The 24,929-nt window shown below is 36.8% G+C and overlaps 3 protein-coding genes across 6 annotated transcripts; 2 read left to right on the top strand and 1 right to left on the bottom strand.

Annotated features, from left to right (window-relative positions):
* Positions 1-1,632: 1,632 nt before the first annotated feature.
* On the top strand, positions 1,633-4,062 carry LOC147507362 (beta-carotene 3-hydroxylase, chloroplastic-like). Its single transcript, XM_086599043.1, has 5 exons — positions 1,633-2,087; positions 2,168-2,227; positions 2,314-2,385; positions 2,475-2,609; positions 3,930-4,062. Exons 1-5 carry the CDS (start codon positions 2,019-2,021, stop codon positions 4,050-4,052), a joined length of 459 nt encoding a protein of 152 aa, XP_086455169.1. The 5' UTR covers positions 1,633-2,018; the 3' UTR covers positions 4,053-4,062.
* A 7,292-nt stretch (positions 4,063-11,354) lies between these two features.
* Positions 11,355-14,316, top strand: LOC147507361 (uncharacterized). Its single transcript, XM_086600090.1, has 2 exons — positions 11,355-11,384; positions 11,964-14,316. The coding sequence occupies exon 2, from the start codon at positions 11,966-11,968 to the stop codon at positions 12,500-12,502; it is 537 nt and encodes a 178-aa protein (XP_086456216.1). The 5' UTR covers positions 11,355-11,384; positions 11,964-11,965; the 3' UTR covers positions 12,503-14,316.
* On the bottom strand, positions 13,527-24,067 carry LOC147507360 (ARM repeat superfamily protein). Of its 4 annotated transcripts, none has more exons than XM_086600085.1 (17): positions 23,760-24,067; positions 23,502-23,673; positions 22,920-23,228; positions 22,714-22,803; positions 21,658-22,122; positions 21,453-21,560; positions 20,788-20,918; positions 20,581-20,713; positions 19,004-19,310; positions 18,405-18,886; positions 18,136-18,318; positions 17,894-18,052; positions 17,075-17,149; positions 16,158-16,341; positions 15,057-15,250; positions 14,578-14,793; positions 13,527-14,437 (listed from the first exon to the last, which is right to left on the bottom strand). In XM_086600085.1, the coding sequence occupies exons 2-17, from the start codon at positions 23,664-23,666 to the stop codon at positions 13,781-13,783; spliced, it is 3,858 nt and encodes a 1,285-aa protein (XP_086456211.1). In that variant the 5' UTR covers positions 23,667-23,673; positions 23,760-24,067; the 3' UTR covers positions 13,527-13,780. The 4 variants fall into 4 exon arrangements, with proteins under 4 accessions (XP_086456211.1, XP_086456212.1, XP_086456215.1 ...); XM_086600086.1 differs by having other exon boundaries at positions 22,714-22,796; positions 23,760-24,066; XM_086600089.1 differs by lacking the exons at positions 23,502-23,673; positions 23,760-24,067 and having other exon boundaries at positions 21,658-22,136; positions 22,714-22,796; positions 22,920-22,934.
* Between the last annotated feature and the right edge of the window lie 862 nt (positions 24,068-24,929).

Genomic DNA, 24,929 nt, shown 5'->3' with positions numbered 1-24,929 from the left:
TATATTCATGATAGGGAATCTCATTGGGAAGAAGAACTAACTAAACAAAATAGGCAAGTTGCTGTATATTACAAAATTTCGTGACATCTTGTCCTGTGTTCCACATGCAATCACCTTCCAGAGTTCCAGGGCATGGTGGTCATGGGCGTTCATAGCAATAGTTGATTCCCAAAAAATTAGGCATCTTTTTTTTCTCCGTCTCTCTTGTTATGGACTTTAGGGCAATGTGCAATGCATACAATTTTCTTGATAAAACATGAGATCAACGATAACTGAAGTTTTGAAGTTAGAATTTTTTATATAGTTTATCCATACATACACTGATACACATGCGCCAACTTACAGAATTATTGTTGAGCACATGGAAGCCAAAGAAATTTAAAGGAAATACTCTCGCATTCATTAATACATGTTTGTAAATACTAAGGAAATTTGGCCCTTACCTCTATATCAAGTTATCAACTAAGACATTAATACAGTTCCCAAAAACGCTATCGCATATTGTTTGAGTATATACTCAAACGGTTTATCCATGTCGTTTGAGTGTACATTTAAACGATCTCGCCATGTAATTTGAATGTACACTCAAATGACCTCATCACCATGTAGTTTGAGTGTATACTCAAGTGGTCTACGAGTTTGTTTAAGACAAAACTCTTGGTTTTTAGCTAGACGATAGGCGGGGTCGTTTGGGCAGTCTCCAGAACAACATGGCGGGGTCGTTTGGGGACTCTCTTGGGCGACATGGCTAGGTCGTTTGGACTTAAAAAAATTCGATTTGTTTGTCACGATGTTCATTTTAAAAATCAACTTCCACTTAATCAATCCGAACTCGAACTCGAACTCGAACTCAAACTCGGAACGACTTCATCAAGTTTGGGCAAACTCGAACTCAAGTTTAATAAACCCAATCTTCCACCCAAACTCCAAAAAAACATCAAGTTTGAAATCATCAAGTTTGATCAACTCAATCTTCCACGCAGTCAAATTTAATCAACCTAATCAAGTTTAATCAATTCAACTAAGTTTGAGTATATACTCAAACGGGACACGACTTGAATTGGGTGAAGTCGCCAACTTCAATTCCCATTGTTGATTCACAACTCAACACTCGAAGTATGAACACGACAGAAAACTCGAAGTTTTTTTTTTTTTTTTGGGTTCAGTCTCAAGAGAGAGATGATACCGACTAAAAATGTTTGAAAAAAATGGTAGCCGGCCGGTATGCGTTGAGGTGTGGGGAATCTTGGGCTATTATTGTTGGACTTAGTTGTTCGGGCTTGGGGCGGGAATTTTTAATACAATTTGATGAGTGTCCGATTAAATCACCTAGTTTAATTGGGCACTAATCAAATTGGATTGGGCAACCCCCCCAAAAAAAGAAAATATTATAAGTTTGCCATCAAAGCCTAGGCCCAACAACCAATTCACACTACACCATAATAAGATATTTGCAACACGCACCTTTTTTAATTTGCAACGGTTATTTAGCGTTAGTAAGTTTCCAACGTTAAATAAGCGTTGGCAATGTTGTAAAGCGTTGCTTTATTTGGGTGAATTTCTGTAATTAATTGCTAACGCTTAAAAAGCGTTGGAGAAGTGTTACAAACTTAAAAATTTTGCGAAAAACGAAAAAAATCGAAATATAAAACAAAACTTTTTTTTTTCTCTCCTCTCTCTCTCTCTCACCGCCGCATTATTTCAAGATCCCTAATTTTCGCAGTCATCAAAATCAAATTCCATATTGATCGAGTAAACAGTCAATCAAAGAAAGAAGAAGAAGCCCATTCTTCATTCCCAAGGCCACCATTCTCAACTCGTCATCATCTTTTCTTTTGACACAAAAGAGAAATGTTTCTTTGACTATCTGTTACGTTGCTGATGGAACAAGGAAGCAGTTGATTACCCAAATAGAAGAAGAGAATGTGGAGGAAAACTTGAATTCTACTTCATTACGTGTTGCTGAAAGATTAGCTAAGAAGAAATCCAAAAGGTCTACTTATCTTATTGCAGCACTTATGTGTAGTTTTGGAATTACTTCCCTGGCTATTCTCTCTGTTTATTATAGATTTTCATGGCAAATGGAGGTACTTATCTTCTCTTTGGAAACTTGGGGTTGTCTCTTTTTTTTTCTTTAGATTTTGTTTCTTATCTGAAGTTTTTTCAGGGTGGAGATATTCCTGTTGCGGAAATGTTGGGTACATTTGCTCTCTCTGTTGGTGCTGCTGTAAGTTGTTATTCTCTATATGTTCAATAATTGAGTATAGAAACATGGTTGTTTGAATTATTTTATGTTTATGGTTCATTTTTCAGGTGGGGATGGAGTTTTGGGCAAGATGGGCTCATAAAGCACTCTGGCATGCTTCTTTGTGGCATATGCACGAGGTTTGAATCTAACAAATTTGAAGCATTGATTGTTTGTGTAAAAATGAATTGTGCAAAGGGTTGATTGGAATTTGATTTATGAATTGCAGTCTCACCATAAACCGAGAGAAGGTGCGTTCGAACTGAACGACGTTTTCGCCATTATTAACGCTGTTCCTGCCATTGGTCTTATCAATTACGGTTTCTTCCATAAAGGCATCTTTCCTGGACTATGTTTTGGTGCTGTAAGTCTTCCTGTCTTTGAGTCGAGTTGTATGTTTAATTCTGATTACCGTTTTAAAGTAATCATCACGCTTAACTGTCAATTGATTAAATTAACAATACCCTTTTCAATATACTTAGTGAGATTGGTGTATTTAAAATATGATGTCCATATTGTTTAAGTTTTATATACCTCTCTTTATATAAGTCAAGTTGGTTGGTTGGAATGTTGGATCATATATTAGGAAAAGAGACAAATCTAATGGTTTGAAAGTCTCACATTATATTTGACTTGATAATTGTTAATTGCTAACTAATTTAAATTTTTCTAAGAAAGAGGATAAGCCATGCTTTCGATTATATAAATAATCTTAAAGTATGTTTAGTGGCATATTAGATGAATACGTCAATGGAACTAGGGAAGTACTTTCGGAAGCAATACACTTTGTCAAACTGTCAAAGTATACAAAACCAAATACAACACTACCAAATTGTTGGGAACTTTCGAGCTCACACCCTAAGGGGTGTGGTTGTTTGATATTTTATAAAAAAAATAAAATTTTCACGCTAAGTATATATGTCAATTAAGGTTTCTTCCATTTCCACTTAATCGTTTTTATGATTTTGATGTGATGTTTGCAACAAGTAAGAGTGGCGTTAGGGCTACAAGAAGGCTCACTATGGACTTGAACAAATACTTCCACGACAGTTTACCAAAGTCACTTTACGAGTAGCCATGAGGTAGTGCTAGTGATCAAAATCGGGTTGATTTAGGAATTTCGTGAATCGATAATGGTGTACATTGTGTTATTACTATCTTCTACTTTTATAAAAAATTATGTACTGCTATGTTAAAGAGTTGTGTCTTTTCACATCAACCCTATTTTTGATAAAGATTAAAGTTGGTTCAAATATTTGCATATCCTTTATCATGGTATCCGCATGTTTATGGTTTTCGATTCTTTCTTTTTTAATGTATATGGGGATTAGCGGGGCCATCATATGACCTCGTGTGGATTAAAATCAACCCGATAAAGATAGAGAGTAGTATATATATTTTTCTTCTTGGTGAAAATGGTGGCTAAACTAATAATCTTTAACTTGACCTCTTTAACGCGTCTGTTACTTCTTTGGGCTTTTAAAAATTCTATTTGAAGATGCAGGTATAAAGTATATGCATGCAATGTTGACCAATTTCAGCTTTTCTCGATGTTATTATGTGGTGGGAAAAATTGTTGGTTTTATGAACATTTCAGATGCTCCCATAGCTCTTATCCATTGTATATCTGAACTATATCTTATGGTCGGTGTCTCTGCTTTTAATTGTTGATTTGCTGATGCAGCCATGGGAATGCACCAATTGGAAAGGAATTTTCATGGAATCTTCTCTCTTTGTTTACAACTTCGGAATGCTTTTCTTGGAAATAAGCTTGTTGGCCTTTCTACTCCAAAGGAAGCTATGCTAGTGGGTTGGACGATTATTAACCACGAACTTTTGTTATTTGAGGGCATAATCCTATCGTGCCGATATACTTCTCAAAGGTATTGTTTTGTCTTGCATGAGAGCGGACTCAAACTTTCGTTTTTCGGTGGTTAGATGTCACTTATCATCCCTCATGTTAATTATTGTGATCCTTCCGGTAGCGTCATTCTTAGTTCATTTTTCTTAAATGCGGGTATTGGTTGGATAATCGACATAACAAGTTAGGAGTGGGATTAGTGTATTCGGGGAAAGGTGTAATCACTTGGTCGGTTGCATAATAACAACTTGTTTTGGTCCATTTGTAATACTACTAGGACACGATATCATTATATGTCGGAAGTTGATACGGAATACGACGTGTCGTTTATTTAGTGGAGGTGTAGAGTGATCTACCTGCTTTGCATAGTTGAGGCGATCTTAGAATGTATTAAGAAATGATGAGAAAGTGACCATTGATTTTTCACGATGTGAGAGTATGGGGATGACAAAAATCCCGCGTGTGAACTTTGCCTACCAAACTTTTAATATCTCTTGTCCTCATTGAGCTCTTTCTTCTATGTCGAAATTGAGAGAACATACCGCCATTTTCGGGATAGCTTGTAGCAAGTTCACCAGAACCAAGGCTACGGAACACTCCAAAGTAGAGGAAAAATTAAAAAACCAAGCAAAGATAAAAGGGGACCCCCTCCCCGCCTTGATTGAATCTTCAACCCCAAAAGGTCCTCGAGGAGACTTTGAGTTTTGTATTTTCTAGTTATGCATAACGCAATCCTGTGAGTGTGTAGTGAACACTTTCGGATGATTATTTGAGTGTGAGTTTTTGTTATCCGTGCAAATTATTATTTTTTGGGCAAAATTGCGGGTGAGCCGGTGAAGAAAGCAGTGCCAGCACGCACTTCTTGACAAATGTCTGCGCTGATTGTTGGAGGTAAAACTAAATGGTCCCATCACATTTTGCATCTTTTTAGTTTAAATTCAGTTAGGGGCATACGTTATGGAAAAAGTAGTATGGCTTAGTACTTAAAAATCAGCACTATTATCTAGAAATTAGAAACCGGTTTAAGCTGTTTAAGTAATCCTAGCTTGGATCGGCCGCTTTGATCCCCTCTTGCCCATACCCTACCCCCTAAAGGCTAAAATGAACCTAGTTGGTTGGTTCAAAGCCACTTCAAACCATCATATGTATGCTAGTTTACATCATCGATTAACTTGTCACATGAACTAGAAGGTTATTTTGTGATAAGCGTAGTCAGTCCGTCGCATCTCTTGGCATATGCATATAGATAGTTCAAGGATGGAAAGCAAGAATAAATATAGGGAAAAGTAAATTGGAAAATGCATAATTGACAAGTCTCACCTTTCTCATATTTACGGGACTTCTAGGTGTTTTCGATTTTTTGACCATCACTTTTTATTTAGAACGTTCCGCAAAGCACTTCTTATTGTTAATGACCATGGAGCGCCCTTAATTTGACAAACATGCTTTCCATTTTAATGTAAGGGTTGTAAAAATTTGGAACCTTTATATTTGCTTCACATATCGGCTATATGCAAATTATCAAACTTTTCGGTTCATGCCAACATTACTTTCGGTTTGTTCCTTGTCTTGTAATAGGTTTGAATTGGACAAAGAGCATCCGATATAAGAATAAACTACACAAAGAACAGATTGGTGTTTCTCTGTCCAAAAGCTCGATAGTTCCTCGTCATGAAAGCACCGGATCCAAGAATTCTGAGAACTCAATATAACACCCCGTGTTTTATTTCGTTTATTTTCCTAATAATAATAATAATGGATAATAGAAAAAATAAAAAATAGGATAAGTGTTAGTGGAAATAGGAGGCGTGGGTTTATGGGATAAACCTTCTTCCCTATTTCGGGGGTTTTGTTTTTAACAGAAAAGAAAACAGAATAGAGTTTTCTCACGAGAGTTTACGGGGAAAAACTTCGGTGAGAGTTTTACACGAAAAGCGGGATCTTCTTAGAAAGAAAAAAGAAAGAGTTTTATTTTGAGATCTAATTTGGTTCGGAGCGCTAAAGGTGAGTAGATCTTTTATCTTCCATCAACCAATATTACTAAGTCCGTTTAAAAACTTAAATGTCGATATCGGCTAATCGTCAAAATTTCTTTTCGTTCAATTATTCGGCAATGTTATTATACATCTTGTTCATTCTACATCTTTTGTTAGTTAGTTTTTCTTTGTGATCGACTTAATTAGGGTGCAGTGTAAACAAACTTAAGAAATAAAAAGATGATTTGAATCATATTTATTTATTGGTATACGCTGGATATAAGCCTGTTCTGCTGGAGTTTGGGTAAGCCGTTTTTATTGGGTTTTGGGTTGAGGTGTGATGTAGATCAAGTTGCTAGGGATTGTTGTTTGAATTGGAGATTTGAACTGTTGAACTGTTGGTGGAGGTATGTTATGAACGGTGAGAAGCTTAATGGCTGTTCAAACAAAAACCCAAACCGTCCTAAATTTTTGTGTTGTTTGGAATGTTTGTTGTGTGTGAATTTTGTTGCTGTTGTTGTTGGGTTTATGTTGATGGTTGGGGTTTGATTTGGGTCTTGTGAGAGGGGTGATTGAAGCTTGAATCAACCTTTAATGGCGTCGGTCGATTTTTTGCGATTATAAAGAATCAAGTATTGTTGATATGGGTAGATAGGGTTTTCTCCACGAACCAAACCCTGGGGTTTCTTTTTGCCATGGATGGCGGTGGTGGGTGGTGGTGGTCGGTGGTGGTTGTTTGAAATTGGAGAGGAAGGAGATGAGATGAAAAAAAAACGATTTTGGGCTTGGGCCAAAATCGTGGGCTATTATCTTTTGTTTTGGATTTTAAAATTTTGATTTTTAGATTAGACTATGGGCCTTAGGATTTGGGCTTTTGGGTTTTTGAGTTTAGGCATGGCTGACTTTGTTGTGATGACCGAGTGGACTTTGACTTTTTGACCGTGAGAGTGGACTTTGACTTTGACTTTGACGAGTTGACCGAAAATTTGACTTTTTCTAAAATTATGATTGGTCTATTAGGACAAGTCTAGGACTATTAGCTGTTTGACTTAGGCTAGGACTTTTCTAAATATACCTGTGTACGTGTATTAAATACTATGTGATATTTCAGTTTTATACACAACGTTATGACACTTATACATTCATGAAATTAATAACGCGTAAACCAAAAAAAATACGTGAATCAAGATATTCTGTCGTTCTCTGAAATAATATATACAATAGATTTCAATAATGCGTAAACAAAATATACCGCACCCTTTTAGAACTCTCTAAGCCTCAAGTTTTGGAAATTGAGTTTTATGACTGTTGATGTCATATGTTAGGTGGGCATTTATTGAATGTGCCATAAATGGCGGATTAAGCGTTATATAGGGGTATTCATTGAATGTGCCATGAATGACCCGTGATTGTTTGGATCCGCCTAGAGAGGAACTAAGGTATTAGCCGCCATGGGTTAGTTGTATTCTTTGATTATGCGAGTGTTTGGGTTACTTTTGAATACATAGGATATCTACATATGTTATATGAAAGTTCTAACTTTCTTTTGCAGGAAGGTAGGACTAAATAACATCTTGTGCAGGGACGCGGTCCTACCCTTATACAGCAGTGAATATCGGTAAGTTTTAATTCTGGTATTTAGATATTAAAATGAGATATTATAATGAGTTAAGATAATAGAAGTTTTGCTTAGGAAGAACTATCTTGGGGGTTGAGATTTAATTGGAACTACACCTCGTCTTCCAAGCTAAGAATGATTAGGTTATGATAGAGTTAAAGTGTTAGTTGGATAAGAAAAGTTTTAAAATGTTTATATGTGGTTAGTCTACTCATACCAAAAAGAAATTCCATTTTTGACCAATTTTCTTTGTTTTGTTTTGGCGTGGGTGTGCTCTTGGGAACATAGGTGGAAAAGCCGATGGAACCATGGCGTTTGATCGGGATTCTTGCCCGGAGGCGGTCAGGGAGTTTATTCTATTAGGTTTTTTTTGGAAGTATGTAATAACGTAGTTTCCTATTCATATGGAATGAGAATCACGATGTTGAGGGACTGTTATTATTAGAATGTTATATTGATGGTTTATGGGATGGAAGAAAGTTTTTAATAAAGTGATAGTTGTGGAATTTGGAGTTTTTCTTCGTTAAGTTGATCTGTTATGATGTGGGTTTTAGGTTTGGACATGTGTTGTATCCACCTGTCCGGTCATAGCACGGGTTTTAGACAATTGAACCAAGTGATGGTTGAGATATTTATATTTCAATTATTCATTTTAATTGTTTAGAATTGGGTACGTGACACTCAAGGTCTCAATCTCAAGCATGTACTCTCGAGCGAAAAATCTAGCGATTTTGGTAATTTAACACCACTTCTTGTATATGAAGAAATTGTATTATATCTTCACATAATATGGGAATCTATCTAGAGTAATGGTCTCGTGGGATCGACTTTTGTTCCTTGAAGATTCTTGAAAATTCTTGATCGGTTTAGTAATTTCTTTAGTTTGATATGATTTCAAATCAAGGTTGATATAGTTTCATCCTCAAAATTCAAAGTTATGATAAAACTTTCTTGCAATATAGTATCGGGGAAGGTTTTCATTATTGCCTGTGTGATTGTATTACTCGGTTATTGAATGCTCTTATATATTTTTACAGGTATAACTGGAGAAGTTCACATTATTTTATGATGGCGGAAGAATGAAGAAAGAACTTTTGCCCAAGAGTTGTATACTTGTTCAGTGATGAATTTTTCTAGTTTATATTATTTTTCTTTCATTTCATGAAGACAAAGTGCGAACAAAAATACGGTTCAGTTATAAATATTTTTAGAATTAGTTAGGTTTTGATTATATGAGTTATCATTTGTGGTAAGATCAATTGAATATATTGTTACTCATTTCCTAATTAGAGAAAAGATGTAATTTTTTATTCTTTTATAATAAGAAGTGTTTCAAGTTCAATTTGTTTAATTGCTTATTATTATTATTTTTTAATATATTTTTGCTGGAAAATGATTTGTTCAGGTTCATGAAAAGGAAAAATGGATAAGTTCATATATTTGTTTCTATATGCAACCTGTCATTTGCGCTGCTTCTAGGTGTATGGGGCAGGAAAAAAAATATATTTTTTTTTACCCTATCAACACATTAGTAACGGTTGTAAACCGTTGCAAAGCAAAAATAAATATTAAAGTATCTATTAATAATCGTTACAAATCAAACTACGCAACGCTTTTTAACCGTTAGTAATTGTTACTTTGCAACGGTTAATAACCGTTGGAAACTTGGTTTGCAACGCTTTGTAAACGTTAGTAATTGTCACTCTGCAACGGTTATTAACCGTTGGAAAATTTGATTTGCAACGCTTTTTAACCGTTGCAAATATTTCCAACGCTTTACCCACGCCCAATTTGCAACGCTTAAAAAGCGTTGCGAATAAAAGCGTTGCGAATATTATTCGCAACGCTTTTTTGCCGTTGCAAATAGCCTGTTATGGTGTACCGGTCTCGCCATAATGAAACCTTCGGGTCGTTGAAGTAAACGGTCTAGCCATGTCGTTTGAGTGTACACTCAAACGGTCTCGTCATGTCGTTTCAGTGTACACTCAAGCGGTATTCGCGTGCCGTTTAAGACAAAACTCTCAGGTTTTTAGCTAGACGATATGGCGGGATCGTTTGGGCAATCTCCAGGACGACATGGCCGGGTCGTTTGGGGACTCTCTTGGGCGACATGGCTCGGTCGTTTTGACTAAAAAAATTGGAGTGTCTATATAACCTAGCTTCAAACACTCAACATAACTCTCAAATCATTCAAAACGATCCTTCCATGCACAATTCAAATAACTCAAAATATTGTATTAATTAACTCATACAACTAATGTACAAAAGATATTCAAAAAAAAAAAACAATGACATTCAAACGACCTCATTGGGTCGTTTAGGTCATATACAAAACGACCTCATTGAGTCGTTTGAGGCACCTTGAAAATTACCTTACTAGGTCGTTTGGGGTTTTTTCAAGCAATAATTCGATTTGTTTGGACTAAAAAATCCGTCGGGATTGTCGCATGCTACATCAATAGATTTGTCAATGCTAGAATTTTCAAAACGAGAAGATTTTCAATTTCAATTTTTGGAAAAAAAAAATATTTTTCAATTTCAAAATTTGGATTCCTTTGGTATGCTTTCTTAATTCGGTCCAAGAACACCTCCCGAATAATGCATCCACCTTTCCAAATCTTTCCTAATTCACCAAAATTGAGATTCCAATCCTTTCAAGCTCATTAGAGAAGATGTTGTTGCTGGAAAAGATGAAGTTCGAAAAGGTTGTAACCGGTTTTCGGTTTCTCTTTTTAGATGGGGAGTGTATTGGGCTATTGCTATTGGACTTGGTTGTTGGGCTTGGGCTGGAGGCTGCCCAATGCAATTTGGTGAGTGCCCAATACAGGAACCGAAAAAAAGGACTAGGCGCGCAGCGCAATTTGCAGGGAGGTTGTCCTCCGATCCACCTTTGTTGTTTGAAGCCAGCTGTTTATTAGTTAGGCATCGATCTTAATTGTGCTTTTTTATTGTCCTATGGCCAAGTAAGCCAGGCCAGCTACTAATTCTATGCACTGTTTCTTCCTGATTTTGGACTTTGGCACACAGTTTTGTAGTGGTAATGAGATGTTTCTAATAAGAAGCTAGCCTTCAATACATAGAACCAACTTTTTCACATTTCCTGTGATAAAAAAGAGAATGGGAGTTTTATTTTCTTGTGATCTCTTTCTCTCAGAAACACACGTTCAATCCTTCGGCAGTATTGCATGGTTATTAAGATGTATTCCAAAAAGAAGCGCTAGGAAATCATCTAGTACATGGTTGTTGTAGGCCAACATGTGAGTACCCAAGTTGTATTTGTTTCAAGAGACAACTAAATTTATTGCTTTGTTCTAGAGTTAGTTGGATATATTACTTAACCTTTTTGTTTGTATTGTTTCCATTGTCTTCAAACATCAGTTAACGGAACTGATAAGTTGTTGTTTCCTTGGCCTTAGTGGCTAGTTGATTGAGTAGGTTAGCAAGGTCCAAACAGTCACAATCATTTGCACTTGGCAAATCAGCCAAGACATGTTGGGATTGTAGGGGGATGATTGCTATGTATCGGATAATGTAATTAAATGTAAACAAAAAAAAATTGGAAAAAAAACGTAGAAAATTAGAAAAAGTTAATAATTGATATCCATCTTTAGGCTTGTAAATGGTTTCATGAATTGATTGACTGGTGGACGAAATAGACTGCAATCCAGGGTTAAAGACATGTTGGTAAAGAACTCTAGCCTAATTACGTTTTTTCAATATTTATCACTTTTGTTTTGCCGACAAGTAATAAGGAATAGTTTTATTAATGTTACAAGATTTATCACACTGGCTAGAAATTCAGTGTGAGATTCATTTACCAATAACACTATTTAAAGATTGATTAGAATTGAGTGAATTCGTGTGGTATATACTCGTATAGTCGTAGTTTTCATTTCCAACTTTTATTTCCAACCGCCAAAATATTTACAAGTTAGCGTAACATCACACATCTAAAAGAAAATTAAAAGTTATTGTGGTTGGTTCTAGTTCTACATGTCGTTTCATGAAAAAACTAGGGCTTTCGTTATTTATCGTTTCACATTGATTACAAACACGAGAGTTACCAGTGTCCACAAAATTTTACTCTTTAGGATTCTAGCGATGCATAATGAATAGTATAAATTAGACCATAGGTACTTATCTTGCTGAGAACCTTGAGGCTGTTGAACTTGGTTACAACTTCTTGAAGTTTTAACTAGTTTTGAATATCTTCAACGACTATTGAAAAATCTCTGCAAGAATTTAACAAGCTAGTTTTCTTAGTCATGGCGCCGAATGCAGAAACCATTGTTACCACTTATTCTAGGAGCAACAACTTCAGCAAACCACCAAGACTTTCAATGGAAGGTCTTCAAAGGACAGTTTCTGATATTTCCTATGAATTGAGCAAAGAAGTGATGGACGTAAATAAGCTTCCACCTATATCCGAGGTGGAAGACGCCAAGTGTGAGTGTTGTGGTATGTGTGAAGAGTGCACACCTCAATACATTCAACGCGTCAAAGACAAGTTCTCAGGGAAGGTAATATGTGGTTTGTGTGCTGAGGCAGTGAAGGAAGAACTTACAAAGAACGGAGGAAAAGGAGAAGAAGCTTTGAATGCTCATATGAATGTCTGTGTAAAGTTCAATAGGCTTGGTAGAACACACCCTATCCTATATCAAGCTGAAGCCATGAGAGAGATCTTAAAGAAGAGAGCCAAGTCTATTAGTCCTAAAGAGAGGGTGGCAGTAAAGAAGGGTGGCATTATGAGGAGTTCAAGTTGCATTCCGGCAATTACAAAGGATATGACCGATAGGACGTAAAAAGGTCAACTAGATTGATCAAATACCAGAGTGTAGGTTGATTACCCGTCTAATTCCTTCTCAATGTAGTATTTAAATTCTCCCAACTAATGAATTTGTATTAGGTGCTAGCTAATTGCAGCTCAGAATGTAGAACTACTTATAATCAGAATGTAACAGTACAGTGTATATTGCCAACACAAAATACATTTTCGAAAACAAGAGACATTCCTTTATCAACTGGAATTCTCCCATAAAAATCAGAATGATTCTTACTGGCAGGAAGAATGATAAGAAGTAAGTTTTAGTTCATACTAAAGACACCCAACTCGTTCTTAGTATTAAAATCCCTCCAGCCATCTTTTTCCATCAACCCAATCAAAAAACAGTGGTGCTTACTAAATTGGCCCATGTTGCAGAAATCTTTCTGTAAGCACATAGCCTTACTGTTGTGCTCCGAATCGTCGCATGAAAAATCAGACTGCGCACAGCCGTACACCATATATTTACATCCTTGATGTGCATCACTCCAGGAAACAAGCACAATTACAATTTGATGGAGCATGAAACCTTTACGTAAAGAAGAAACCAAGGATTTTCATGAAAAAATGTCCTTCCAATTGCTAATTAGGAACCACTTTCAAACAACCCCCACACCCAAGTGAAATTGAGAATGGGTCCCAAGGCCGACGTTTTGGGCCCAAAGGCTTGACCAGCAGGCATCTGTTAGGGTCTGTGACTAAAATTGTACAGTCCAACATTGGGTAGCCCCTTGTGTGTGAGGCTTTCTGAGTTAGAACTTAGAACCCAGTTCCTTGAATGAGGCCCAGCTGCATTTTGGGGCAACTGTTGGTAATATATGCTGAGAAATCTGAGAGCACCATATGTTCGCCCTAAGTCTATCTCATTTCTCTTAGTATATATTCTTTTTGCATCAGTGAGTTGTCGTTTGGTTAATGGTGTCTTGAAACATTTGGTTTGTAATTGTCGTCAATGTGCTACGTTTGCCTGTCGAAACTGATTTGTAGTAAGTAGTAACCAACGCTAAAAAACCAGCCAAATTAACAAAACAATTCATCTCTCAAACACTTATAGCAACCACAAAGCTAAGAAAGCAGAGAATACTACTACAGTATTCCAATTTTTCCTCGACACTTTCCCCATGAATATGTTAGAGGATCATCTATATTTCATTCCTTTGCTTTTTTCACCAGTTGTTTTCTCTAGATTTCTGGAAACAATTTAGAAAATATATATAAGAGGGTAACAGCCTAACGGCAAAGCAACAAACTTACTGTGTTACACATCCCTAACTGTACATTGGCCAAGTGAACACTTCTGCATCTTCTGAAACACTCTTTCTACAGAAGGAACGTCGACCCCAAAACCAAAACTTTCTCCTCCATACTGAGCAAAGAGGAATTCTTTGTGAGATGATGGTGAGGGTAGTAGTTGAGATATCTCTGGTAAACCAGTGGACGGTGGCGAAGGAACATCTTTCTTCTTCAGAGAGTAGTATACATCAGCTAAGAGCAGCCAGATAAGATCAGGATCAATATATGCAAGCCCTGATAAGGCATTAATGGAAGCATCATGAAGACCCGCAATACTACTGCAAGCAATCCCCACAACGAGACCAGAGACTTTCTTCAGTACTGCCTGCAATGCAGACTCACTTTTTTTGTTCCTGGAAAGATCAGCTATCATGTTAAGTGCCGCTGCTTGGACTTTCAGACTTGAAGTTTCAGCCATTGAGTCCTCTGAAGATTTAGGAATGATCCGGTATGGAAGTTGTAGCGGGGTTTTCTCATCCCTCAATATAGGTTTATTGGTAAATGGAGATGTAGTAAGCAACTTCCAGAAGTGGGGCCCGTCACTGTGGAACCGTCGGGAAAAGAAATCACCTCCACAAATCTGCACTGTAGTACTCACCACGCTCAAGCATCTCCGTATTGCCTAAGAAGATAGAAAATTGAAACATAAATATGAACATGGCAAGATCTCTCATTGGCAAGTGATTAGGAAAAACGAAAAAGGAACAATAACACAAAATATAACTATAAACTGGAGAATAAATTCCAATAGAAGATACACACCAGTGGATTTTTATTTTTTATGCAAATAACCAAGTACGGCCATAATTTATTCATTGCTGGAAGCAATCTATTCTCGTCGGCTCCTTCATCAGCAGCATCCAGTGTGTCTTGAAGATCATGGAATGAGCATAACTGAATTGCATGTTTAATTTCTTCTTCTGTCCCTTTCTCATGCCTAAACGCTTCTTCCACTTTCGCTAGTGCGGTAATACCATCCTATAGAGGGTTGACATTGTGCAAGATACAGAGTTATTTTGTGATATAAATGGCACCAGGTCATGAGAAACTGGTTGAAGATCAGATATTGAATAATCAATGAGATACTTAAAGATCCGTGGATGTTCTGCTTCTCATTCACAAGTTCAATGAAAAATCTAAATATACTTTAGGTTTTACGTTCCGATGTCTTGAGTATGGAAAGAACCGCATAAGAAATAGTGAGAATGGAAAATCTTGAAATAGTTCAGTCGGAAATATACCTCGACAATGTCCAGGGTCACCAAACAGGCTGATTCATTCACAGAAGCAAGTAATGGGGATGCAGCTGTTAAGCACGACCCTGCAATAGATCCGACTATCCTTCTATATCTTCTAGATTCATTCAACTTGAACAGCATTTCCTCCAACTGCTCGAGCTCCATATCAGAACCTCTGCCGCTGGAACAGACATCCTCTGCATTTTCCATCACAGACTTCTAAGTTAATTAAAGTACCCCGCTCAACATTTGATCAGACCAAGACAATGAAACAGTGCAACGTTGAGACACTAGAACTGACAACCTGCAATGCCTAAGTGCATGCTGTTGTGGTCTGTAGAGCACTACTTATTTTTCTCTACTGTAGAACCCTAATACTTATATTTCTCTACCAGATCTATGGCTTGAAAGAATTGGAAGGGTATTGCCAATCACAAAGAAATGCAAGCTTCTTCTATTCAAAGTATGATTTGGAGCTGGGTTTTTGTGTACCCTGCTATGAAGGGAATTAGCTATGATGTATATATGGTGGGTTGGGGAGTCTTATACTGCAAAGTCACTGAGATGTATTCTACTGGACGTTTGATGTGGTTTCAAGTTCCCTTTCACACTACATCATCATTAATAAATTTAGTGTTTTACAGTTTTACTGGCCAAAACGAACAAAATTTAATCTGAGCCTCTGAATTGGAATCCTTTTACTTATCAAAGAATATAGTTCTTCTTATTATACATTGTGGTATATAGAACAAACGAAATAACAACTTCAGACTAGTAGGGTGTAGCAAAAAGGTAAAAAGTTCTAATTCAGGTCAAATCTTATGGTTGACTTCAATTAACTCGCCTCCAGAGTCCAGATCATTGAATCTCAAAAAATAGACTTTCTCCTCCACACTGGTGTAATGAATTTTATAGATATCTTTGCTTATGCATGCAGATGCTTGAGTATACACCAACACTTAATAATAAAACATACTAAAATCTCAAAATATAGATAAAGATTTAAATGTATCCATACTGAAAGCAGGAAGGACAATTCAACTAAGAATGTTAATGCACAATTCTATAATTAGAATAACAGTGTGTGGGAATAGAAAAAGAAACCTGTTTCCATGGAGTTTGCATTAGTATCACTGCCATAGTGAAATGCAAAACCATTTTCAAATTCCTTCCCCTTCGTCTTCTCAACATCAGACACCTTAGATCTGACATGCCTTGAATATTCCACAGCTTGAGTGGGCATTACACACGCTTCACACTTAGATGCCTTGATGATTTCTGCTACACCCTAAAGAAAAAATGTGACGATTATGAGTGAAAGAATAGCAGTCAGATGCATGACACTTTGAAACACGAAAAAGAATAACACGATTATATGAAGAACAATTGTTTTTTTCTAGAACAAAACATGTAGTCTGTGCCTCTATGGAACATATCGAGTACAATATTAAGCATAAAAGGTTGTCTTAAGGGGTGAATACCAAATTTATTGCAGAATGCCAAGCAATCTTGGAGAGTGTTGAAGTGGCTATATAAAAGAATTGGTTGGTTCTGTGGGCAGAGTCAGATTCCACTGCCGCTACTAGTGCTTTTGGTAACTCTGCCTTACCATGGAGAATGAAGCAGAGGTGGTATAACAGTAGGACAAAGCTACACTCATGTGTGATATCTAGTGCATGGAGGGAGGTAAAATTTTGCAGCAGACCTTGCTGCTAATCATGCCTCTACTCCCAATTATAGTGATAGAGTTTAGTATAATGGGAGACCCAGTTGGCTACACATGGAAAATCACCATATCAGTTGTATTTTAGGTTCTCCCAAGTGTTGTATGGGAATACAAAATTTTGCTTATTCAGGGGAAAAAATGGTTTTCTTAAGCTAACAATATGTTGACATGTGAATTTTCAGAGCAGTCAAGCATTTCTTTTATAAGCATGAGATTATTACTGACGTAAAAATAAAGAAGGAATAGCAAAGACAAAACCCTTTATTAATAACTTTGTAGTTAGTATAGATACAACCTTTAAGAATGGCATAGTTAAATTAGGATGCTGATGCCTGCCAAGAACCTCAAGCTCCAAGGAAACAGACCGCATCTGTGAGAGCTTAAAGAATCAGAAGCATGAAATACGAAACAGCTTGAATTACAAAAATATAGTAAGAACGTCAGCCCATTTTACTGGTGCAAGTAAAGCAAAATAAGATTAACACATAACTTTAAATAAGGGTGTCAGACACCGTATTGCTTTTTAAACATGCAACACCTTTCGATAGGCGTTGAAAATCAAATTCCACACATGGCAGTCCGACAATTTGTCCATGTACTATGTCAGTGTACACAGGAATTATAAACCATGGTTGGTTGGAGTAAAATCAGAGAGATTTTACGGGTGGGGACCATGAAGTTCCTTAGTTAATTCTTCACATTAAAGGTACGTTATTTCTACGGTGTAAGCGGTGGAGGGAGTTCAAGGAGATATACTTTGGGGTTTTGTGTTCCCTTGGCGATCTATAATTCAAGAGAGTTATTTTGAAGCTAGTCAAGCTACTCTTGTTGTCATTTATCCGTTTTGCTTTTGTTTGTAGCTTCTTGAGATTGCAGTAGGATAGCTCAGTCTACGCTGTACTCACTTATTATGAGTTATATAAGTTATGATCCTTGTATAGATTCTGTGATCCATAATGCAACCCATTCTTATATTCTGATAGTAGAAACTATCCTAATTATAACTCCTTAACCCTCAACCAGCACCTCCCCTCCCGCGCAAGTGAGGGTGAGAACTGATCCCAATACCAAGGGTTGCAACCCCCAAGGCTTGACCAAAATTTAAAAGGCATACCGGCTCCTCTAGTAATGGCAATATCTCATTAGCAACTCCAACATAAGAAAGCATGGCAGCAACAACATTTGCAACATGAGGATTCAGATCCAAATGGCGTAATTCCCGACATAAAGAATCAATTATGTAGTCTGCATTAGCCACAACAAGGCAACCAACCTGCCGAAAGGGCAGTTCAATATTATTAACAGGCTGAATTAAGTGAAGAATAGAGCAATGAATTTTTGTAATCAAAGACTCACAGTAGGATAACCAGATGAAGCAGAAATAACATGTAAGACAGCGTCAGAAGCCCTTCTTATTTCAGAGCTTGAACAGATAAGATTCTCAAGTAAGAGATAAAGCGATGAATGAAGAAATCCACTAGAAGAAAACTCTTTCCCAAGACACACATTAAATGTGCCTATTCCATCAATTATAACCTGTTGGAAGGAGGAGGGGTATTTCAAAACAGTGTACATAATAACACATTATCAAAAGCACTTGGTAAGAATGAAAAGTTCATTTCCTGGTGTAGCATTGTTGTATCGTGGAAAAGATGCAATGTGATATCTTCTGCGTCATAGTCCATTTGAGAGATGGCCAATTTCAAGTCTATTGGAATATCCCACACTTCAGGGGATAAGTATTCATGTAAAATACTTCCAATGCAATCAATCAAATGACCCCTCACATCCACCCCATGACAGACCTTCCACACAGATTCAATAGAGTACACAACTTCGTCACCCCGTGGTCTATCTCTGAACCTAGACCTACGGAACATCTTAGCAAAATCTTCAACTGATTGATCAGATAAACCATAAATGACTTCATTAAGAATACAAGCAGCAGTACTTGCTTGGCGCACCAGTTGCCCTAAACCACTTCTGCGATAAAAGGAATTCCAACTTTCTTTCCTGTACTGCTTCACCCGAACCTCAGAAATCAGCTGGCGCAAATAATTCAGAGGTATCTCGATGATGACAGATAATGATACTTCCCTTCTGGAGTCTAGCAAAACAAGACCAGGTACAAACAATGTAATACCAGAAACATTGAAAAGCATCAAGGTAGAAACAACTAAGAGTACCTATTATTGAGAGGCCATGTGCAATCAACCAATAGTACCTGCCATTATTGATAAGCCAACAAGTCTAAGAATGCCTGCAAGAACTTGGTAAAGCTTCTGGCTGCCACTTTGACGAAACCATGGAGGCATTTTTGGAACTTCGTAAGCTTGGTGCACGTTATCGAAGGGTGCTTGCAAATGCTTATAAGCAGTGGGAGTGTGAGAGCCAGACCTCAACTCAGTAATAGAGTGCAAGTATCCAACTGACAATGGCCTTTCCGAAATAAACTTGTCAAGAGAACCAGCAAATACAGAATTTTGATCAATGCATAGCGTAAGAACTTCCAAGAAGCGAGAAGCTGTTAACTGCAATTAGTAATCCTCAATATTAAAATGATGCAGAACAGATTCCAGCTGTTAACTGCAATTAGTAATTCTCAATGTTAAAATGATGCAGAACAGATTCCACACAGAGTACAGACATAGAGTGTTTCAATAAAAAAGAAAGGAAATGAGTAGATAAGATAATAACCTATATGGTGATGAAGATTTAAGAACATATTATTTCCGTCAATTTCTAAGCATCAGGGAAAAAAAATGTGTTGGGCAGTTAACGCAACTAAAATCACATGTCAAGACCAGATAAAGACCATACCACCATGTATGGAAAAACAGAAGATTGAAAAGGAAGCAGAAAAAAAATGGACAACTAATCCAGTCCAACAACCTCAAAGATGTTGTCTCCGTGAAATACCATAATCCTGCTCTGAACAAGTTCATTTTGTGGGATAACAAGTAAAATTACCCTGAAGCTACGTTATCAAGGGTAAGGTGAGGCGCTAGGTTTTCAATTGACACCTTCGGCTGCCTTGCTAACGCCTTTGACAACAGCCTGCAACTATTATCACTAATTGCCGCCTTGGCACCGCCTTTGACAACACAGCCGTGAAGCAAACACTTCACACAAGCTTAACGGAAAAAACATGACGAAGTAGAGAAAGAAAAGGTGGGTGGGTACACGGACACAAGTCTAGTGCAGAACTCACTTAACTCGTGGATTATGAGAATGAAAAAATCACAGAACAAGTAAACCATCGAAAGAAAAAGATAGCACACTTTTTACATATACAGAAGTCTATAAAAACATTGAAAATTTTCCCTTACAAAATAAAATTGTTGGAAGACCACAAAAATCAAAAAGTGTCAGTTCATGTAACAAGCCACTGATGAGATGTTGCCAAGCAAATAGATCTTCTATACATCCAGGTCTAAAACAGTATCCCATCAGATCAAGTTTGAGCACACTTACATAAGTGTAAAGGTCAAAGTACTTGAGCACTGAAAAATAACATATATCTAAGACTTCTACAAGTTGGACTGTATCTCAGAAGAAATGCAGTATGTATACAGGACCAGACATCGACGGAATTGGTTTGCTTTTTTTTTTCGTTTTTCAGAGAGTCGTTATAGTCAACAAGAAAGAAAAAATAAGATAAAATCATAATAATAACAATAATACTAACAATCATACTAATAAAAATAAGAATAAAATACTACAGCACAAACAGAGACAACCTTGGCAACAAAGAAATCTGGATCCTACAGAATTGCAGAATTCAAAAGCCCTGGCACTTACAGGAGATCGGAGAAGATTGTCAACGACAAGCTGAGGACCAGAATAGTACATGAAGGAAAGTAACTGTTGAGCATATGCTACTGCATTTGTTGCATCGCTCCCAAGCACAACTCTTGGAAGTTTTTCTATCAGCCTGTTGTACAAACGTAATTTAGTTTTAAGCTTTCATTACATGAACTTTAAACTTCCTACTTAGGAAACACCAACCTGTTAAAGATTTCAGCAATCTCACGCTCTATAAGATGTTTTTCACCCACCTTGAAAAAAGATTCAAGTAAGTCCTGCGCAACTACAGACACATCTTCTGAATCATCACAAACCAGGACACACAAGCACTCCTGTGTTAAACATAACAAGGGAGACATTTTACCAAATCTATTAGCAGTTAATAGAGATAAAGTGAAAGTCGAATAAATTACTTTGTTTCTGGAAAATTAAAATCTACTTTATCATAAGCTTAAATTGTCACTATTAAAAACACCAGTGTGATTTGTCCATGTATATGCCAAGATTTCACACCTGCGGCTTCAACCATTATAATGTAGACAGTAAAAAGTCGCAAACATTGACCAGTAACAACTCATATAACTCCTATAATAATCTTTAGGAACAAGAGTTAAAATCTGTTATCATCAGCATGGTAGTATCTATGTAATAAGGGTGGAGGATGATTTTCCAGCAAAATTTTTGCAATTAAGATGTAAGCATAATATTTACCTATTTGCCATTAAGCCATAAAGTCAATAAGGCTGCTTATTCCTTAAACACAAGACACCAGGGGCACCCACTAGTTACTTAAAAGGGATAGTGTGTCATCCAACCGTATACGCAAACTCAATATACATAACAATATTACAATATCTCTTACTCACCAGCATCATTAATCTACTTCTTTTCAAAGTGTGCTTGCATTCTGATAGCAGTCCCAGTATAGAATCTACAAGTCCTTGCCTCACCTTTTTTGCAGGATGGACACAAAGCTGGCAGACATCAGCAAAATAAAGGTCAGCAGTTTAAATTGGAACTTGTGAAGAAAACAAGTTATAAATTACCACAAAATAAGCAATGGGAAATTACATGAGGAAAAGTTGCAGACATCAGTTTATCCACATGTACTGAAGTTTCCTTGATCCAATCTTTTGTACGATTGACGCATAGAAATCCAACATTGTTGTTTCTGCTTTTATCTTTGGAATCAACTTTAAGGACAACTGCCTGATCACTAGAATCTGTTGCTAATGTTTCATCCTGATTTTCTCTATTGACAGGTAAGCGACGGAGTGCCTCTACAACCGACTTCATGGATTTATCTTCACTTAAGTGAAAGACAGTGCTTTCATTTACAAGCATATCAAGGCCTGAAAGATTTGCCTTGTCCTGAAGAACTATCATAAGAAACTCAACCAAACCTCTTGTTGCTTGCTCAATAGCCTCTGTGCTCCCAGCAGCACCACTAATCATCGTCTTTGAAATATGCAGGACTTTACCGAATTGACTAGCAACACCAGGTAAAAAGAAAGCTAATGCATCTGCTGTTCCAACCTGCAAAGACAAACCTACAGACACATAAAGACCTAGAAAACAAAATTGACGTTATTTATTTTAAACAGAAAGGTTAAGGACTTTGGAGATTCAGGAAAAGGGATAAGGGGCTGTAAGGGATTTTGAATAAGTTGATTTCGAAGGGAATGGGAATGGGAATGGGAATGTGGGAATGAAATGAGGAATAGTTGTTCAGTTGTCCTTGAAGTATCCAGATAGGTAAATGACGAAAGACATTTTCTCCTTATCCAATAAAATGCATGCATCCTCTTCTGGATTTGCGATGAGGATGACATCTGTGGGTTTCAGATTCAGAAGATCTGGAATAAAACAGGTAAAAGAACCAGAGCGAGATATATGATCTTAAGGGTTAAGAATTCACCCATCTTCCCCCTTTCAGATGCCGATAAGCGAAATTTCACAGGTAAAAAGAAAATTCTCTCTTGGCTTTCCTTTATACCTAATTTAACACCATGCACTCAAAAGGAACAAGGTGTAAATTCCACATGATTGCACACAAAATCACTTAAATATCTTTGTTACTCTAAACTAAAAGTCAAAATCATTTTAACTACTTACAAATAAAGTTACCTTAGCAATAAGCACACGAAGTGTAAGAAAGGCTTCTACACGTAGCCTTGCACTCCCGCGATGTCCTCGTGCAGCCTCAGTATCTGCAATCTTTATGTGGATACTTAATAGTAGAAGAATTATTAGACTGAAAAAATGTGTGTGAACGACCATCAATGAAAAACAGCTAACTAACCAATTCAAGGTTAGTTAGAAGTTACACATACCTTGAGAAGGAGCGAGAACCAATGTCCAACAGCTGCAGATGCATTTTGAGATTGAAGAAATGCAAGCAAGCATTCGACCGATTCTGATCTAGGCTTCAGATAAGCAGTATGTGGGATTTGTGAATTAGTACTAGATATTAGAGCAGGCAAGCCACGTATTTGACCACACACACAGGACTTATCAGAACAAGGATGCAGCTGCAAAATCAATGCTTTAAAACACCTTACTATTCCTTCCCTAAATTCCTCAGAAGCATCAGATGGTGAAAGCAATGCCCCATACGTTAACTTCTTCAGTATGACAACCATCTGCAAAAGCAATACCTCATTAAATAAGTAACCATTAAAAATAACATTGTAATCTCTTCTAAAAATGCACATGAATCCTATACGAAACTGTAAAAATGGTCCACAATGTCTCTCAAAGTCTCAACACAATGCTTTCCTATTGGATAAAAACATATATATCAAAAATAGTGTCCGTATACAAGTCTCCATCGTCTCCGCCTCGCTACACTCTCACGCCCACTGTATCTATGCTCCCTTTCATTAAGAAGAATGCATAAAAAAATGTTGGCGTACCTGGTCAACAGAACCTAAATGACATTTCTTTAAAACCTCCTCAAGACACAAAAGCACGCCTTCGGCCACACTATCACTAACCGTGTTTAGCTTTCCATCAGAACTAATCCTTTCCAATGATCTACACCCAACAGCTGCGTCAAGGAGAAGTAGCAAAGGGAACATTGCATAACTGACAAACCAAAAGTACAAACATAAGTAGATGAAATAAATGAATAAATAAATAAAGAGAATGGGGAATTAAAAGTGAAGTGTTACTCGAGAAAAGGCTGTAAAGAATGAGAAGGAGTTTGTTGAAGAAAGTGATGAAGTTGAGAAATTTCTGGAGCATTTTTCTTTGATGGGTTTTGAACAAGGTCTAAAAGTTTTATGCAGTAGGGTTTTAGCTGTAAGAATACGAGGCTTCTTAACTTTTCTTCGTCTTCGTTATCTGTATTATTGTTTTTTATTATTATAATACTTTCTAATTTCTTCTGCAAATTTTTCTTCCATTTTAATGGGAAATCAAATATTGCAAAGGTTTTGGGAAACTTTTTTCACGGAAAAGATTTCCAATGTTTCTGGTTTGTACGAGAGAGAGAGAGGAGTAGAGTTGTTTACTGGACTTGAAAGTTCTTGTGTAAATGGGGGTCCGCAATTTATTGGGCCCGAGGTAAGACGGGCCGAAGGCCCAACGTTTCATTTTCTTTGTAGTAAACACCAATTAACAAAATAGTGAAATCCAGTATGCACTATACTTTTAAAAAACACAAAAGTTTGATCATCCACTACATTACAACCACCCAGTCGAATATCAGTGAAGAAGTTGCAAATTTCTATAGATTTAATACCAACACGCACACAAAAAAACCAACAACCTAGGCTGCAAGTCCAGAGAAGGGCCCAGCAAGTAACTAATGCTAGCTTGAAAGATCTCACATCCGCAGTCATTATTGTGTGATGGCTCCAGTAACATTATGGTCTCTCATTCCATGTCCTGCATGGACTATAACAATGTAACAATAATCTTTCTTTGTTTATAGCATAATCCCTTCAGTCGTAGTATTTGGAATTAGTATTCCGTAACATGCATCAACCACAGCATCAACCCCAACCACAATACGGTTTTTCCTCGCAACCTTAACTCAAGTACTAAATTCTCTTCCTTTTCGCTTTTCAGGAAGATGCAACTTTGCATGAGCTAGCAAATGAGAATATCTTAAATCTTTATTCTTTGAGAACTGGAGTCCCTCATAAGTTCACCAAGTATAAAGAAAAGTTTGAAGCATTTCAATGTTAATCTTTTATAGTTTTTTCTACCTAATAGTAGGGTTATATAGATTTATATATAATATTATAGGAAGTTAACAATTTGTTGAATTATTGTATAATTATAAACTAGATTATGTAGATATATATAGATACAATAGTATCAATTAATGGTTTAAG

This window comes from Coptis chinensis, chromosome 3 (assembly GCF_015680905.1).
Source record: "Coptis chinensis isolate HL-2020 chromosome 3, ASM1568090v1, whole genome shotgun sequence".
Classification (NCBI taxonomy): domain Eukaryota; kingdom Viridiplantae; phylum Streptophyta; class Magnoliopsida; order Ranunculales; family Ranunculaceae; genus Coptis; species Coptis chinensis.
The sequence above is the reverse complement of the archived record's forward strand: the minus strand, read 5'-3'. Positions and strand labels throughout refer to the sequence as shown.

Coding starts and splice junctions, on each gene's coding strand:
- LOC147507362 (XM_086599043.1), top strand. CDS start 2,019: ATGTGTAGTTTTGGAATTACTTCCCTGGCTATTCTCTCTGTTTATTAT. Junction 2,088..2,167: donor GATTTTCATGGCAAATGGAG/GTACTTATCTTC, acceptor AAGTTTTTTCAG/GGTGGAGATATTCCTGTTGC. Junction 2,228..2,313: donor CTCTCTCTGTTGGTGCTGCT/GTAAGTTGTTAT, acceptor TTCATTTTTCAG/GTGGGGATGGAGTTTTGGGC.
- LOC147507361 (XM_086600090.1), top strand. CDS start 11,966: ATGGCGCCGAATGCAGAAACCATTGTTACCACTTATTCTAGGAGCAAC.
- LOC147507360 (XM_086600085.1), bottom strand. CDS start 23,666: ATGTTCCCTTTGCTACTTCTCCTTGACGCAGCTGTTGGGTGTAGATCA. Junction 18,319..18,404: donor ACGATACAACAATGCTACAC/CAGGAAATGAAC, acceptor TCCTCCTTCCAA/CAGGTTATAATTGATGGAAT. Junction 14,794..15,056: donor TGACCCTGGACATTGTCGAG/GTATATTTCCGA, acceptor AACCCTCTATAG/GATGGTATTACCGCACTAGC.